The following is a 13,898-nucleotide window of genomic DNA, read 5'->3' as shown; positions in this document are numbered from 1 at the left end:
TCTCCCAGATTAGAGTCCACGCACTTAACCACTACACCAAACTGGTTTGATTCCCCACTCCTCCACTTGCACCTGCTGGATGACCTTGGGCAAGCCGTAGTTCTGCTAAGAGCTGTACCTCTGGAATCTCTTCCACGCTGCCTCACCCACCCAGCTTTGATTAGCACGAGGGTTCTTCCTTAGAGGATTCTGAGCTGCATGTTCAAGCCACTTTAATACATTCAAAAGGAGGTGTGAGAAAGATTAATAAGGTATCCCTGGAGGCATTAAATGGCCAGGGTAGTGGTGGTCAGTGTTCCCTCTAAGCTGAGTTAGTGTGAGCTGGCTCACAGTTTTTTAGCCGCCGGCTCACACATTTTTGTCTCAGCTCAGGAAAAGGATGGCTCCGGAGCAAACTGATTTATGCAGGAGCCAAATTGCTTGCTCACAACTTCAATGCCAGTAGCTCACCAAGTAGATTTTTTTGCTCACAAGACTCCACAGCTTAGAGGGAACATTGGTGGTAGTTCTGTTGGGTTTGGGGCCCCTGATAAACCCAAGCTGGCCCCTTCCTCTTCAGGTTCTGTGTCACAAGATTCTACACCTACCTTTAACGCTTCTCCCTGCTCTGCCACGCCTAGAAGCACTGTAAACTTCAAATTCGGAGACGGTTTGCCAAACTAGCAAACGCGATTTAATCTGCGGCTTGTGATTAAGTGAATGTCATTGGCAGACGGCACTGTGGCCGACAGACAAGAGGCCGTCGGTGGCTTTCTTCCTGCAGGCCGGAAGCTTGGAAGGAAAATGAAACGCACCAGCCAGATGTACTCCTGAGGCAACGTACCCATTTTGAGGCCCTCCGTCGTTGACGACGTTTAGATGGGCTAACTGCCTCTTCAGGTGGAGCTTGTAGCTGGCGTTGATGCGTAGGAACAGCATCTAGGGGACAAAGCGAAAACAAGAAAGAAAGCGCTTGAGGTTTTATTCCCTTGAAGAGTGCAGGATGCTTAATTGACTGTAGGCAGAACAAGATGGGTGGCCATGTCAGAGCGGGGGCCCAAAGACACCCAGTGAGCTTCCACAGCAGAGCAGGGAATCAAACCTGGGTCTCCCAGATCCTAGTCCTACACCAGGTATCCCCAACATGGTGCCCACTGACCTTCAGACAGGTTTCATGGCTCAGGGCACCAAGGGAAGAAGAGAGAAGAAGAGATTGGATTTATACCCCGCCCTTCACTACCCGAAGGAGTCTCAGAGCGGCTGCCAAACTCCTTTCCCTTCCCCTCCCCACAACAGACACCCTGTGAGGTCGGCGGGGCTGAGAGAGCTCTTTCGAGGACTGCTCCTGAGAGACCAGCTCTGAGAGAACTTGTGACTGACCCAAGGTCACACCAGCAGCTGCATGTGGAGTAGTGGGGAATCAAACCCGGTTCTCCCAGATTAGAGTCCTCGCTCCTAACCACTACACCAAATTTAGCTCAGTGTCCCCTACTAGCTAGAATGCCCTTAACTCTTTCACTGCCACACTCAACTTTGGTCTCTTTTTTGCCGTTGTCCTTTTCTGCCGTGTTCAGCTTTAATCTGCACTGGTAAAAAATGTTTTCTTTGGCATGGTGTGTGACTAAAGGTTAAAAAGGGGCGCCACAGTTTGGGCTGTGCTTAGGGCATCACTTGGCCTTAATCTGGCCCTGGATCTTTGCAGGTAGCCCTGGCGCTAAGCACTGTTCCCTCTGAGCTGAGTTAGGGTGAGCTAGCTCACAGTTTTTTAGCCTCCGGCTCACACATTTTTGTCCGAGCTCAGGAAGGATGGCTCCGGGGCAAACTAACTGATGCAGTGGCCAAATCGCTTGCTCACAACTTTGACGTCAGTAACTCACCAAGTAGAATTTTTTGCTCACGAGACTCCACGGTTTAGGGGGAACACTGGCACTAAGTCAACCTGACGGTGCCCCATCTTGGATTTCTGCCTGCCCAAGACGTAGCACCGGGCATATTTCGGCAACTCCCGCCTCCCTCCTTCCCTGACAATGAACTTCTGCAACCAAATCACATTGCAGTCCCAGTTTAGACTGGCCTTTTGCCTTCTGATTTGGGTACACCGGAAATGAAAAAGGAGTACTTGATCTTGCACAAAAAGGAGCTGCTGCGCTCCATGAAGCTTCTCTTCCATTACGGGACGATGGGATCCGGCCCACTGTCAGGAGTCCCGGAGTGGAGGCTTCGCTCACGGAATCCAGCGGGGCCGGGGAGCAGGAGGACAGAACGGCCCCCGAGGGGCTACTCTGGACGGCTCACCTGCGTTTGCTCCTCGGGAAGGAGCTCGTAGATTGCTTCGTGCATCTTCGCCATCTGTTTGCAGATGTTCCTGAAGCAGGTGGAAGGGACGGGGGCTTTGACCTCGTACTGGAAACAGAAACGAAAGGTTGCTGTGAATACTGACACTTGGGAGGAGGAGGAGAATATTGGATTTATACCCCGCCCTTCACTACCCAAAGGAGTCTCAGAGCGGCTGCCAATTTCCTTTCCCTTCCCCTCCCCACAACAGACACCCTGTGAGGTGGGTGGGGCTGAGAGAGCTCTGGCAGAAACGGCTCTTTTTCAAGGACAGCTCTTGTCAGAACTACGGCTTGCCCAAGGTCATCTAGCAGGTGCAAGTGGAGGAGTGGGGAATCAAACCTGGTTCTCCCAGATTAGAGTCCGCGCACTTAACCACTACACCAAACAGGAGGAGATTGGATTTATACCCCGCCCTTCACTACCCAAAGGAGTCTCAGAGCGGCTTACAAACTCCTTTCCCCTCCCCTCCCCACAACAAACACCCTGTGAGGTGGGTGGGGCTGAGAGAGCTCTAACAGAAACTGCTCTTTTTCAAGGACAGCTCTTGTCAGAACTATGGTTTGCCCAAGGTCATCCAGCCAGGTGCAAGTGGAGGAGTGGGGAATCAAACCCGGTTCTCCCAGATTAACCACTACACCACACTGGCTAGGGGCTGGTAGACGGAGATCTCCTGGAATTACAACTGATCTCCAGCCGACAGAGTTGCGTTCCCTTGGAGAAAATGGTGGCTTGGGATGGTGGGCTCTATGGTATTGTGTACCAATGAGGCTGACCTCAGGCTCCCCCCCCCCCCAAATCGGGTATTTCCCAACCCAGAGCTGGAAACCCTACTGATACATGGCCACTCTTTTGTTTTATTTTTTTGCTTCGTTTACACCGCCGAAAGCATCGGGAGTAAAAACCAAAGAAGCCCTTTGGCGTTCTTTCTTTCCTTGCTGACTGCTCAGTTCTAAACGACAGTTTGCAGGAGAGACTGTGCTGACCTGGAACAATGCAGTTATTAGCAGAAGCTTAAGATTTAATTCAACCCAGCGGTTCGAAAGCAAGAAAGTGCAAGTCGATAAATGGGTACCGCTTCGGTGGGAAGCTAACAGGGTTCCTTGCGCCTCGGTGTTTAAGTCATGCCGACCACATGACCACGGAAAGGTCTTCGGACAGCGCTGGCTCTTCGGCCTGGAAACGGAGATGAGCACCGCAACCCTAGAGTCGGATTTGACTGGCTTTCGAGCAAGGGAAACCTTTTACCTTTACTTTTAAAGATTTAATTCAGAGAAGTCCTAAATATTTGTGGGGAAATGTTTGTGTGTGGTCTCCAAGCTGATATCCCCCAAAGTCTTCACATTTTGCAGAGACCAGCCTAGAGTTCTGCCTTCCCGATGCTATAAAATGCAAAGAACTGTCTTCTTAAATGACAAAAGAAGAGCATCTTTCAGTGGTAGTGTTTTTTTCATATCGCCATACTGTCTACCCTGAGCACAGCTAATTACACAAATCCAGGGGTTGTTTCGTAGAAAAAGAGCTAGGGGAACTCATTAGCATAACTCATTAGCATATGCCACACCCCCTGACATCACCGGAAGTGTGTCATAAGGCCACACACCCCACCCCCAATGGTCCCGGCCGGCGGCGGCCTTGCAGCTCCACTGCCGAGTCCCATGAGGGGCCCGGCGGTGGACCTGCAAGGCCGGCGGGAGTGCAAGGAAGCCCCGCGAAGGCCCTCCCTGGCCCCAGGCAGGCAGGGGTGGGGAGCGGCAGGGAGGAAGCAACTTACCCTCCCTCTTCTCCTGCCTTCTCCTGGCTGAATGAGGGCCGGAAGCGGGGCGGCCAGAAGCAGGGGGCGGGGCTTCGTCATGTGCCCCGCCCCCCGTACCTCACCCGGGGGAACTGCGATCCCCCGCGATCCCCCCCGAAATGACCTCTGCAGAAATCAAATATAAACATAATTCTACTCACTCCCAGGACATGTCGGAGATGTCACTTGAGTCGGGCAAATGTCTGAACATGTTCTTCAGGGCTGAATGGAACCTTTACAGCCCAGGCGAGGCTGAACTCGTCAGATCTCGGAAGCTAAGCAGGGCCGGCCCCGGTTAGGACTTGGATGGGAGACCTCCAAGGAAGTCCAGGGTCGCTACGCAGAGGCAGGCAGTGGCAAGGCACCTCTGAGCCTCTCTTGCCTTGGAAACCCTACGGGGTCTCTCCCATTCCCCGACCAGTTGCCTCGTGTCCCAAACTGAGCTGAAAACGTCTCCCAGCTCACAATCTGGGAAGCAGCGAGGAACTTTGGCAAGCCGAGCATTACAAAAACGCACTGTCTGAGGTTGACCTAGTTTAAGAAGAAGATGCAAACGCAATCGTGTGTATTCTACTTCGGAAGAGCCGATAAATTTATTTATTTTTTTAAACGGCCAGAGAAACGCTTCAGAAGGCTGAACGGGTAATTCGATTTCCGTTGGAGAAGCAGCTTTTCTCCTTTAGGCCTTTAAAAGGTAAAGGTCTCCCTTGCTCAAAAGCCAGTCGAGTCCGACTCTAGGGTTGCCGTGCTCATCTCCGTTTCAAAGCCGAAGAGCCAGCGCTGTCCGAAGACGTTTCCGTGGTCATGTGGCTGGCATGACTAAACACCGAGGCGCACGGAACGCTGTTACCTTCCCACCGAAGGGGTCCCTATTTATCTACTTGCAATTTCTCGCTTTCGAACTGCTAGGTTGGCAGGAGCTGGAACTAGAGACGGGAGCTCACCCCATCATGCGGCACACCCGGGTCTCGAACTGCTGAACTACCGACCTTCCACAGCCTGCAGTTCAGCCTCTCAACCACTTTACGGCCTGGCCTAATGTGTGGGATTCAATTTCTTTCATTCATCGTGCCTTCACAAGGCAATAACAACAGTGAATTAGATCCACGCGGCTGGGCACATCGCCCTTCCCTCTTCAGCAGCTGTGCAGAACCTGGTTTCCGAGGGGGAGCCGTGTTGCTCCGCAGCGGCAGAAGAGCTGGGTTCCGGTCCTGCAGCCCCTTAGAGACCAACAAGATTTTGGGGGTAGGAGCTTTCAAGAGTCAAAGCTCCCTTCGTCAGACTGACCCTCAGAACACCCCAGACAACTACTCCCTGGGGGTCCCTGTCCCTAAAGACATCCGGCTGTCCTCGACCGGGGCCTTTTCGGTGCTGGCCCCAACCTGGTGGAACGCTCTGCCAAATACCGTCAGGGCCCTGCGGGACCTCATGCAATTCCGCAGGGCCTGTAAGGCAGATGCTCCACCAGGCTTTTGGTTGAGGACAGCGATGGTTTCCTTCTTGGCCGGCACCCGTTCTCGTTCCTCCTGCTGTTTACCTTTATTTTGCCACCCCCCCCCCCCCCCCACGAAGTAGCCGGCAGTCTGAAATATGATTAATTAGTATTCGTCATCTCTTTTCTTCGGATATGTGTTACTAAATGATTTTATCTGGTTGTGTTTTATGGATACTGTACTGACTGTTCCCTGGAAGGCCAGATAATGAAACTGAAGCGCAAATACTTTGGCCACCCAATGAGAAGGGAGCACTCACTGGAGAAGACCCTGATGCTGGGAAAGATTGAAGGTCAAAGAAGACGGGGGCGGCAAAGGATGAGATGGTTAGACAGTGTCATCGATGCAACGAACATGAAATTGAGCCAACTTCAGAGGACGGCGGAAGACAGGAGGGCCTGGCGGGAGCTGGTCCATGGGGCCGTGAAGAGTCGGACTCGACTGTGCGACTGAACAACAACAACATCGCCTAGAGCCCGGCGATAGCAGGGATCGGACGATTAATAAATCCAATGTAAGTAAAGGTAAAGGTCTCCCTTGCTCAAAAGCCGGCCGAATCCGACACTAGGGGGCGGTGCTCATCTCCGTTTCCAAGCCGAAGAGCCAGCGCTGTCTGAAGACTTCTCGGTGGTCATGTGGCCGGCATGACTAAATGCCGAGGCGCATGGAACGCTGTCACCTTCCCACTGAAGCGGTACCTATTTATCCACTTGCAGTTTCTTGCTTTCAAACTGCTAGGTTGGCAGGAGCCGGGGCCAGAGACAGGAGCTCGCTACATCACGCGGCACTCGGGTCTCGAACTGCCGACCTATAGGCCTTCCGATCTGCAGCTAAGCGTCTTACCCTCTGAGCCACCGCAGTTCCCTAAATCCAATGTATGTATGTGTGTATAAATAAATAAAAGCTTATCCCTGCCCATCCCCCCACACAAAATTTGTCGGTCTCTCAGGTGCTAATGGACTAGAATCTAGTTAGGCAGAACCTGGATGTCAAGAGCTCAGCAAAACAGAGAAGGTTTTTATACCCTGGTTTTCACTACCTGAAGGAGTCTCAAAGGGGCTTACAATCCCTTTCCCTTCCTCTCCCCACAAACAGGCACCTTGCGAGGTAGGTGGGGCTGAGAGAGTTCGGAGAAAACCGTGACTGGCCCAAGGTCCCCCCAGCAGACTTCAAGTGGAGGAGGAGTGGGGAATCGAACCCGGCTCTCCAGATTAGAGTCCGCCGCTCTTCGCCACTACACCACGTTCTTCGCCATTATGCCACGCCAATTCCACCTTACTTTTGTGGGCCATTATACACCAAACCGGAGTCAGTGTCTTTCAGACCCACAGCTAATCAGGCAAGAAAGGCCACGCAACAGATTACGGCAGTATCGGGAGCTGGCATAGCACAAGGCCAGCCTGATTTCATCGTATCTCAGAAGCTAAGCAGGGGCGGCCCTGGTTAGTACCTGTATGGGAGACCTCCAAGGAATACCGGGGTCATGATGCGGAGCCGGGCAATGGCAAACCACCTCTGAAATGTCTCTTGGGAAATCTTAAGGGCTCACCATAAGGCAGGCGTGACTTGATAGCGCATTCCACCACCACAGCACAAAAGCACTCAAAACCCCCCGAATGCGATCTGAGAGGTTGCTGGCTCAGGCTGCAGTTCAGCCACACGCTCAATAGGTGGCGATAGGCAGGCCCCTCTCTTTCAGCCTCGCTCCACTCACCTGAAGTATGGGTACAATAATACTGGCTTGCCCACAGGAGAGCTGTTAATAGTAAAGAGCATAGGGGGCGGGCACATGCAACAAGCCCCACCCCCTGCTCCCAGCAGCCCTCAGTCAGAGCAAGAAGCAGCCAGGTAAGTTGCAGAGCGCCCCCCCAGCACCCCAGTCCAAAACAGTCCAGTGGCACCTTTAAGACCAAGTTTTATTCAGGCACAAGCTCTCCCTCCCCTGCCAGGACAGATCTGCACATCCCCTCCCCCCAATAACTAGCAATCCAAAACAGTCCAGTGGAGCCTGAGCGGTGGGTGTTGCCTTCTGACACACTTCCGGTGATGTCAGGGGGTGTGGCATATGCAAATGAGTTATGCTAATGAGCTCCTGCACCTCTTTTTCTAAGAAATGATCCCTGGAGGGAACACTGCTTTACACTTGTTCACTTTTGTAGGCCAAAAAGCAACCCTGAGTTACTGTAACAAACCGACACCCGACTGCATTAACTCGTAGCCCACGAGCAATTATTCTACAGAATTAAGCCACGTGCTCTGGAATACGTCGCTGACAAATCACAGGAGGTCCTGTGAGCGGGCCAGTTTAGAAATCTGCCTGAAACGAACAGCTCTGACATTACTTAAAAAGCACAATTATATCCCCCCAGTGGATACCTTTGAGAGCAGCTTGTCAAATAAGCTATCCATTATGGCTACAAGCTTGGCTGAAATTTCGGCTATGTGGTCGTGATAATCCTGGAATTAAAAAAAAGGAAGAAGGATTTATTATTAAGTGAACACAAGAAGCGGCTTCGACTTAATCAGACCATCAGTCCATCACAGTGAGTACTGTCTACACAGGCTGGTCCAGGGTCTCAGGCGGAGGACTTTCACATCACCTGTGACCTGATCCTTTCAACTGGAGATGCCGGGGATGGGACCTGGGGCCTTCTGCATGCCAAGCGGAGGCTCTTGCCCCTGAGCCACGGCCCCTCCCCCTCCTGTGCCGAGGTTCCCAAATTCTGTGCTTCTGAGCATACCTAGAAGTCATAAAGTGACGTCCTCAGCCCCAAAACGTGGTTACCTGTGAGCGGGCCGTATCCTGCCATTCTATGTTCAGAAGACCTTTGTGTTCCCGCACCCCTTCCGACCCTTAGAGACCCCAGGACTGTGGGACAGCCAGCAGGTGTTGGAGAGGGGGGAGATCATAGAGGACAAAGTGCTTCTTCCTTTTCCATAAGCACAGCTGCACCCTGAGGGACGGAGCTCATTTCACCTGCTGGGCATGCAGAAGGTCCCCGGTTCAATCCCCGGCGTCTCCACCAGGCAGCAGGTGATGTGAAAGACCGCTCCCTGAGACCCTGGAGAGCCTCTTTCAGTCTGAGTATAGACAAAACTGATCTTGAGGGACTTCCTTAGTGTTTCTAGTAAGATTTTCCTTTCTGCCTTGAGTCTCGGGGATGGGGCAGTAGCCCAGTGGCAGAGCCTCTGCATGACACGCAGAAGGTCCCCGGTTCAATCCCCGGCATCTCCAGTTGAAAGGACCAGGCAGGGGGTGATGTGAAAAGACCTCCGCCTGAGACCTTGGAGAGCCGCTGCCAGTCTGAGTGGACAATGCTGACCTTGAGTGTTTTTGGTATGATTTTCCTTTCTGCCTTGAGTCTCGGGGAGGGGCAGTAGCCCAGTGGGAGAGTCTCTGTTTGGCATGCAGAGGTTCCTGGGTTCAATCCCTGGCATCTCCAGTTGAAGGGACCAGGCAGGGGGCGATGTGAAAAGACCTCAGCCTGAGACCCTGGAGAGCCGCTGCCAGTCCGAGTGGACAATACTGACCCCGATGGACCGAGGGTCTGATTCAGTATGAGGCAGCTTCCTGTGTCCCTCCTCGTTTCAGCCCACCAACGCGCTTGACTGTTCCTCCGCACAAACCTCATGACCCCCGGAACGCAAATTCATTTTTTTGTTCTTTTACTTCATTTATAACCTCCTTTTCGTCCCAATGGGGGATCCCAAATGGCCTACGCCATTCACCCCTTCCTTCATTTTCTCCTCACAACAACCCTGTGAGGTAGGTGAGGATAAGAGCGTGTGACTGGCCCAAGGTCACCCAGCGGGCTTCCCTGACAGAATGGGGATTCAAACCGGAGTTTCCCAGATACTTTAATCACAACACCACACTGGCTCTTCCCTATTGTTACTGGAAAGGAGAGGACTGTGGGGACAACTGCCCAGTATTATTATTATTATTGTTATTATTATGAGATTGGATTTATACCCCGCCCTTCACTCGGAGTCTCAGAGCGGCTTACGATCTCCTTTCCCTTCCCCTCCCCACAACAGACACCCTGTGAGGTAGGCGGGGCTGAGAGAGCTCTGACAGAAACGGCTCTTTTTCAAGAACAGCTCATATCAGAACTACGGCTTGCCCCAGGTCATCCAGCAGGTGCAAGTGGAGGAGTGGGGAATCAAACCCGGTTCTCCCAGATTAGAGTCTGCGCACTTAAGCACTACACCAAACTGTTATTCCAGAAAAAAAATCAATAATTATTGTATGGCACTGTGGGTAGTATAGCCAGGAGATCCAAAGATTATCTGGCAGCCTTAAGTTCTAACTCTTTTAGGTGGCAAGCTAAACTTATTTGGAGGGGGGAGGGCTGAGAGAGCTCTGAGAGAATTGTGACTGACCCTAGGTCACCCAGCTGGCTTCATGTGGAGAAGGGCGGAACTGAACCTGGTTCTCCAGATTACAGTCCGCCGCTCTTAACCACTACACCTTGCTGGCTCTCAAAGAGAGAGAGAGAGAGGAAAAGTTACATTATCATTATTTATTTTTATTTATTTAATTTATAGCCCACCCTATCCCACAAGTGGTCTCAGGGTGTCTTACAACATAAAATCCATGAAACAATAAAAACAATGAAACAATAGATGACGCTATAAACAATAACAACAGACCCCCCCCCCCCCCGTGCCTCGTATCAGGTGGATATAGGTACCCGGGAAAGTTCCGGTGCCCAACAGTATTATCTAAAACAGCAGGGCACTGGGAACGGGCCATACACAGGGGAGGCCAGAATGGCTGAACATCTGCCGCCTCTGAGACGCCGTAACAGGCTCCGAGGACACGCTTTCTCCCGGGTGCTACCAAATGAGCGCACGGCGACTCACGTGGCACCGAGAAGGAAGGAAGCGGTTAAACCGCAGCCGTTCGTAAGTGGCCGCCGGGCACCCTTCGACAAGCTGGGAGCCCCTGCCTCTTTTTACGGGGCTGCCCTGCACTTTGGGAACCCCGACTGCAGACGCATTGGCATTCAACTATAACCCGGATACGGGATGCAGATATTTCAAATCAGAAAAGAGGGATCGGAAATACCTTGGTAATGTGATCGAAATGTCTCAGCATGCTGAACTGTTTGGGCTGCAGGCGGGATTCAAAGTGAGCGCGGATAACGGGAATGTAGTGCACTATGAGCTGGAGGCAACGGGACGAGAGGGCTGCGGATGGAGAGGGAAAAGGCGGAGAGAGGTCAGGACACAAGAGCTGCTGTTACTCCGAGAGACGCTTCCCCATTCGGGATGCTCGGAACTGAAGAAGGAAAGATATACGGTGGCAGTCGGTGGAACAGCTTAGTCGACTGTCCCTTCTGTTTTAGGAGGTCACCTGCAGCTGTCTCTCCCAACCTGGGGGTCAGGATCCAAAGTGGGTTGCAAAACCTCTGAAAGCAGGTCGTGGGTCAGCCCTCCCTAACGGCCGCCCCAGCCCTTTCTACTGGTCTCTTATATTTTGGGAGCTGAGATCTGACCCTGGAAACAGTATCTTCCATATCATACATTAGTTGATCCCCCCCCCACTGCATATACATGTTGATCAAGCATAACACGTCCTGATGGTTACCAGGAGGGATTAGAGGGAATAATGGAGAAGAGCTTGGATTTATACCCCGCCCTTCACTATCCGAAGGAGTCTCAGAGTGGCTTACAAACTCCTTCCCCTTCCCCTCCCCACAAAAGACACCCTGTGAGGAAGGTGGGGCTGAGAGAGCTCTTTCGAGGACTGCCCTTGAGAGAACAGCTGTGAAAGAACTTATGACTGACCCAAGGTCACACCTGCAGCTGCATGTGCAGGCATGGGGAATCAAATCCGGCTCTCCCAGATTAGCGTCCTTAACCACTACACCAAACTGGCTCTCTCTCTCTAATGGAGACGGAGAGGGTGGTCAAAGGCTGGAATGTGACCTCCATAGGCAAAGGCAGTGTGTGTTGGAATGCCACTTGCTTGGGGTTCACAGTGGGGGTGGCTGTGCCATTTGTGGGATGTTTGCTGCTTTCTCAAAAACATCTGGTTGGCGACTGTAGGCAATGGAATGCTGGTCCAGATGGGTGCCGAGGCAGTTTGTTGCGGGTACTGAAAAGCCATGGGCCAGTGTTAGGGGAGTTTGGTAAAAACCAGCAGAAAACACACACACCCCTTCTCCAAGATCAATCTGGGAGAGAGCAGCCTTACTCAAGGCTGTGGCAGAGCATAAAGGTAAAGGTTTCCCTTGCTCAAAAGCCACTCAAATCCGATTCTAGGGTACAGTGCTCATCTCTGTTTTCAAGCTGTTTTCGTGGTTGTCTGGCTGGCATGACTAGACGCCGAGGCACATGGAATGCTGTTACCTTCCCACCACAGCAGTACCTATTTATCTACTTGTAATTTCTTGCTTTCGAACTGCTAGGTTGGCAGGAGCTGGGACCAGAGATGGGAGCTCACTCCGTCACGCGGCACTCGGGTCTCAAACTGCCAAACTACCAACCTTCCGGTCTGCAGCTCAGCGTCTTAACCTCTGAGTCACCGAGCCACCGCAGACAGAGCATACAAATTTATTAAGAATGATCATTTTTGATGCAAGCTAGAGGGGTGTGTGTGTCTCCCTTCTAACCTGGCACACTAAACAGATAACAGAGTCCCTTTTTGACAGATACGGGGGGAAACCGAGGAGGTCAGAGCCATTTTGAAGAGCGTTCATCCATTCTGCTCCTAAACATAATTCGCCTTTCCTTCTGTTTAGAGTACATTCCACAACCACATTCCTAACAGGGGGACAAGGAAAACCAACCATATACTCTTGAGAGGTAACATGGCAGCAACTCTTGACTGGGGTAATGGTGCTAAGAGATCAAAGAACAGATTTACAGGTGTGTGTGTGTGAGAGGAATATAACATCTGTAAAAAGCATCGAGCCACCATAGGCTCACGAATCAAAGGTCTTAAATCTTTGTGAAATAAATTCTGGGTTTTTAAAAAAATATTTTTTGCATTTGTGTGTGCGTGCGTGTGTGTGTGCACACACGTGTGTATGCATGTGTGTGTGTGCCCATGCCTGGAAGTCATGGCGACCTCTGGTGACCCCTACTGAGGCACGAAGGACGTTCAGAGAGGTGGCCTGCCTCCGCCTTCCAGCCCTGGTATTCCTTGGAGGTCTCCTATTCAAGTACTCGCCAGGGTCGGCCCTGCTTAGCTCCCGAGATCTGACGAGATCGGGCTTGCCTGGGCTACCCAGGTCAGGGCTGTGAAATAAATTCCTGAAGGTGAAATAAAACACCTGGATGGGTCACTATGCCAAGTAAATCTGGGCTTGCGCGTCACCATAGTGAACTGCTGTCCTATAACATTTTTATAGCCTACATTTCCTCGTGGTTCGAGCACGATCCACAAACTACCGACCAAATGAAGTGTTTGTCAAAAGGGCAGCTCATTTTACAACCTAAATTTTACAGTTTTTATAATTAAAATATTCGTACCTTGCTTTTCCTCTTGGATCAAAGTGGCTTTATAACAAAGCACTAACCGGATCCCGTGCAAGTGGATTTGACTGCTTCACACAAATCCAAAATAAAACCACTCTGCTAAGACACAACTCACAGCCCTCCCCCCCCTTTGCCGAAAGGCTAGGAACAGTTTTCGTTTCTCTTGAAAATTTCAAAGGGAATTCGTTGTCCGAAGGAAAGTGTGATGACCGAATCCGTACCTAAATTTTTTGTCGTTATCGTTTTCAAGCCGACCACTTGCAAAGCACCGGCTCCCAGCACCAGCTGACAACTTCTGGAGTTGAAGTACTAGATGGGGGAAGGGAGAGTGCAAACAGTCACGAGAGAGCAACGTGCAAAGGAGAGAGCGAACGATTTGTGCAAACGGAAGAAGTGAGCAGGGACGCAGGAAAGCTCCTCCCCTGCCGCAAATGTTGTTAGTCTTTAAGGTGCTCCTGGACTCTTGCTCTTTTCTACTGCTACAGACAGACTAACATGGCTACCCATCTTGATTTGTGCAAGTGTATTTTCCCCTTACTTGGATAAATCGGTGTGCCTTAAAAGGTATCTAGATGTTAAAAAGGTGGCAGGGAATACACAGGCAGACGTGCTGACTAGAGATGTGAAGGCCCGGAAAAAAACCGGAAAAATTTGGGGAAAAAACTGTTTTTTCCTGAAGCCTTTTTCCCCCCGAAAAATTGAAAAAAGAAAATTAAATTTAAAAAAATTGACTATGGAACGTTTTATTTTAACATGATGAATAAAATATTTTAAGACAAGGTGTGCAAGTATTTTCCAAATAATTTCTA

At 51.2% G+C, this 13,898-nt stretch overlaps 1 protein-coding gene across 1 annotated transcript in view; it reads right to left on the bottom strand.

Moving 5' to 3' along the window:
- Positions 1-13,898, bottom strand: part of VPS54 (VPS54 GARP complex subunit) — a 56,837-nt gene that overhangs the window by 3,629 nt on the left and 39,310 nt on the right. The window contains exons 13-17 of the mRNA XM_015429249.1: positions 13,311-13,398; positions 10,673-10,794; positions 7,978-8,058; positions 2,275-2,382; positions 824-918 (exon numbers count right to left, since the gene is read on the bottom strand). Coding sequence (XP_015284735.1) covers positions 824-918; positions 2,275-2,382; positions 7,978-8,058; positions 10,673-10,794; positions 13,311-13,398 — 494 coding nt within the window. The remainder of the gene's footprint in view (positions 1-823; positions 919-2,274; positions 2,383-7,977; positions 8,059-10,672; positions 10,795-13,310; positions 13,399-13,898) is intronic.

Source organism: Gekko japonicus, unplaced genomic scaffold, assembly GCF_001447785.1.
Source record: "Gekko japonicus isolate JY-2015 unplaced genomic scaffold, Gekko_japonicus_V1.1 scaffold3491, whole genome shotgun sequence".
NCBI classification, from domain to species: Eukaryota; Metazoa; Chordata; class Lepidosauria; order Squamata; family Gekkonidae; genus Gekko; species Gekko japonicus.
This window is presented reverse-complemented; position numbering and strand designations above follow the sequence as displayed.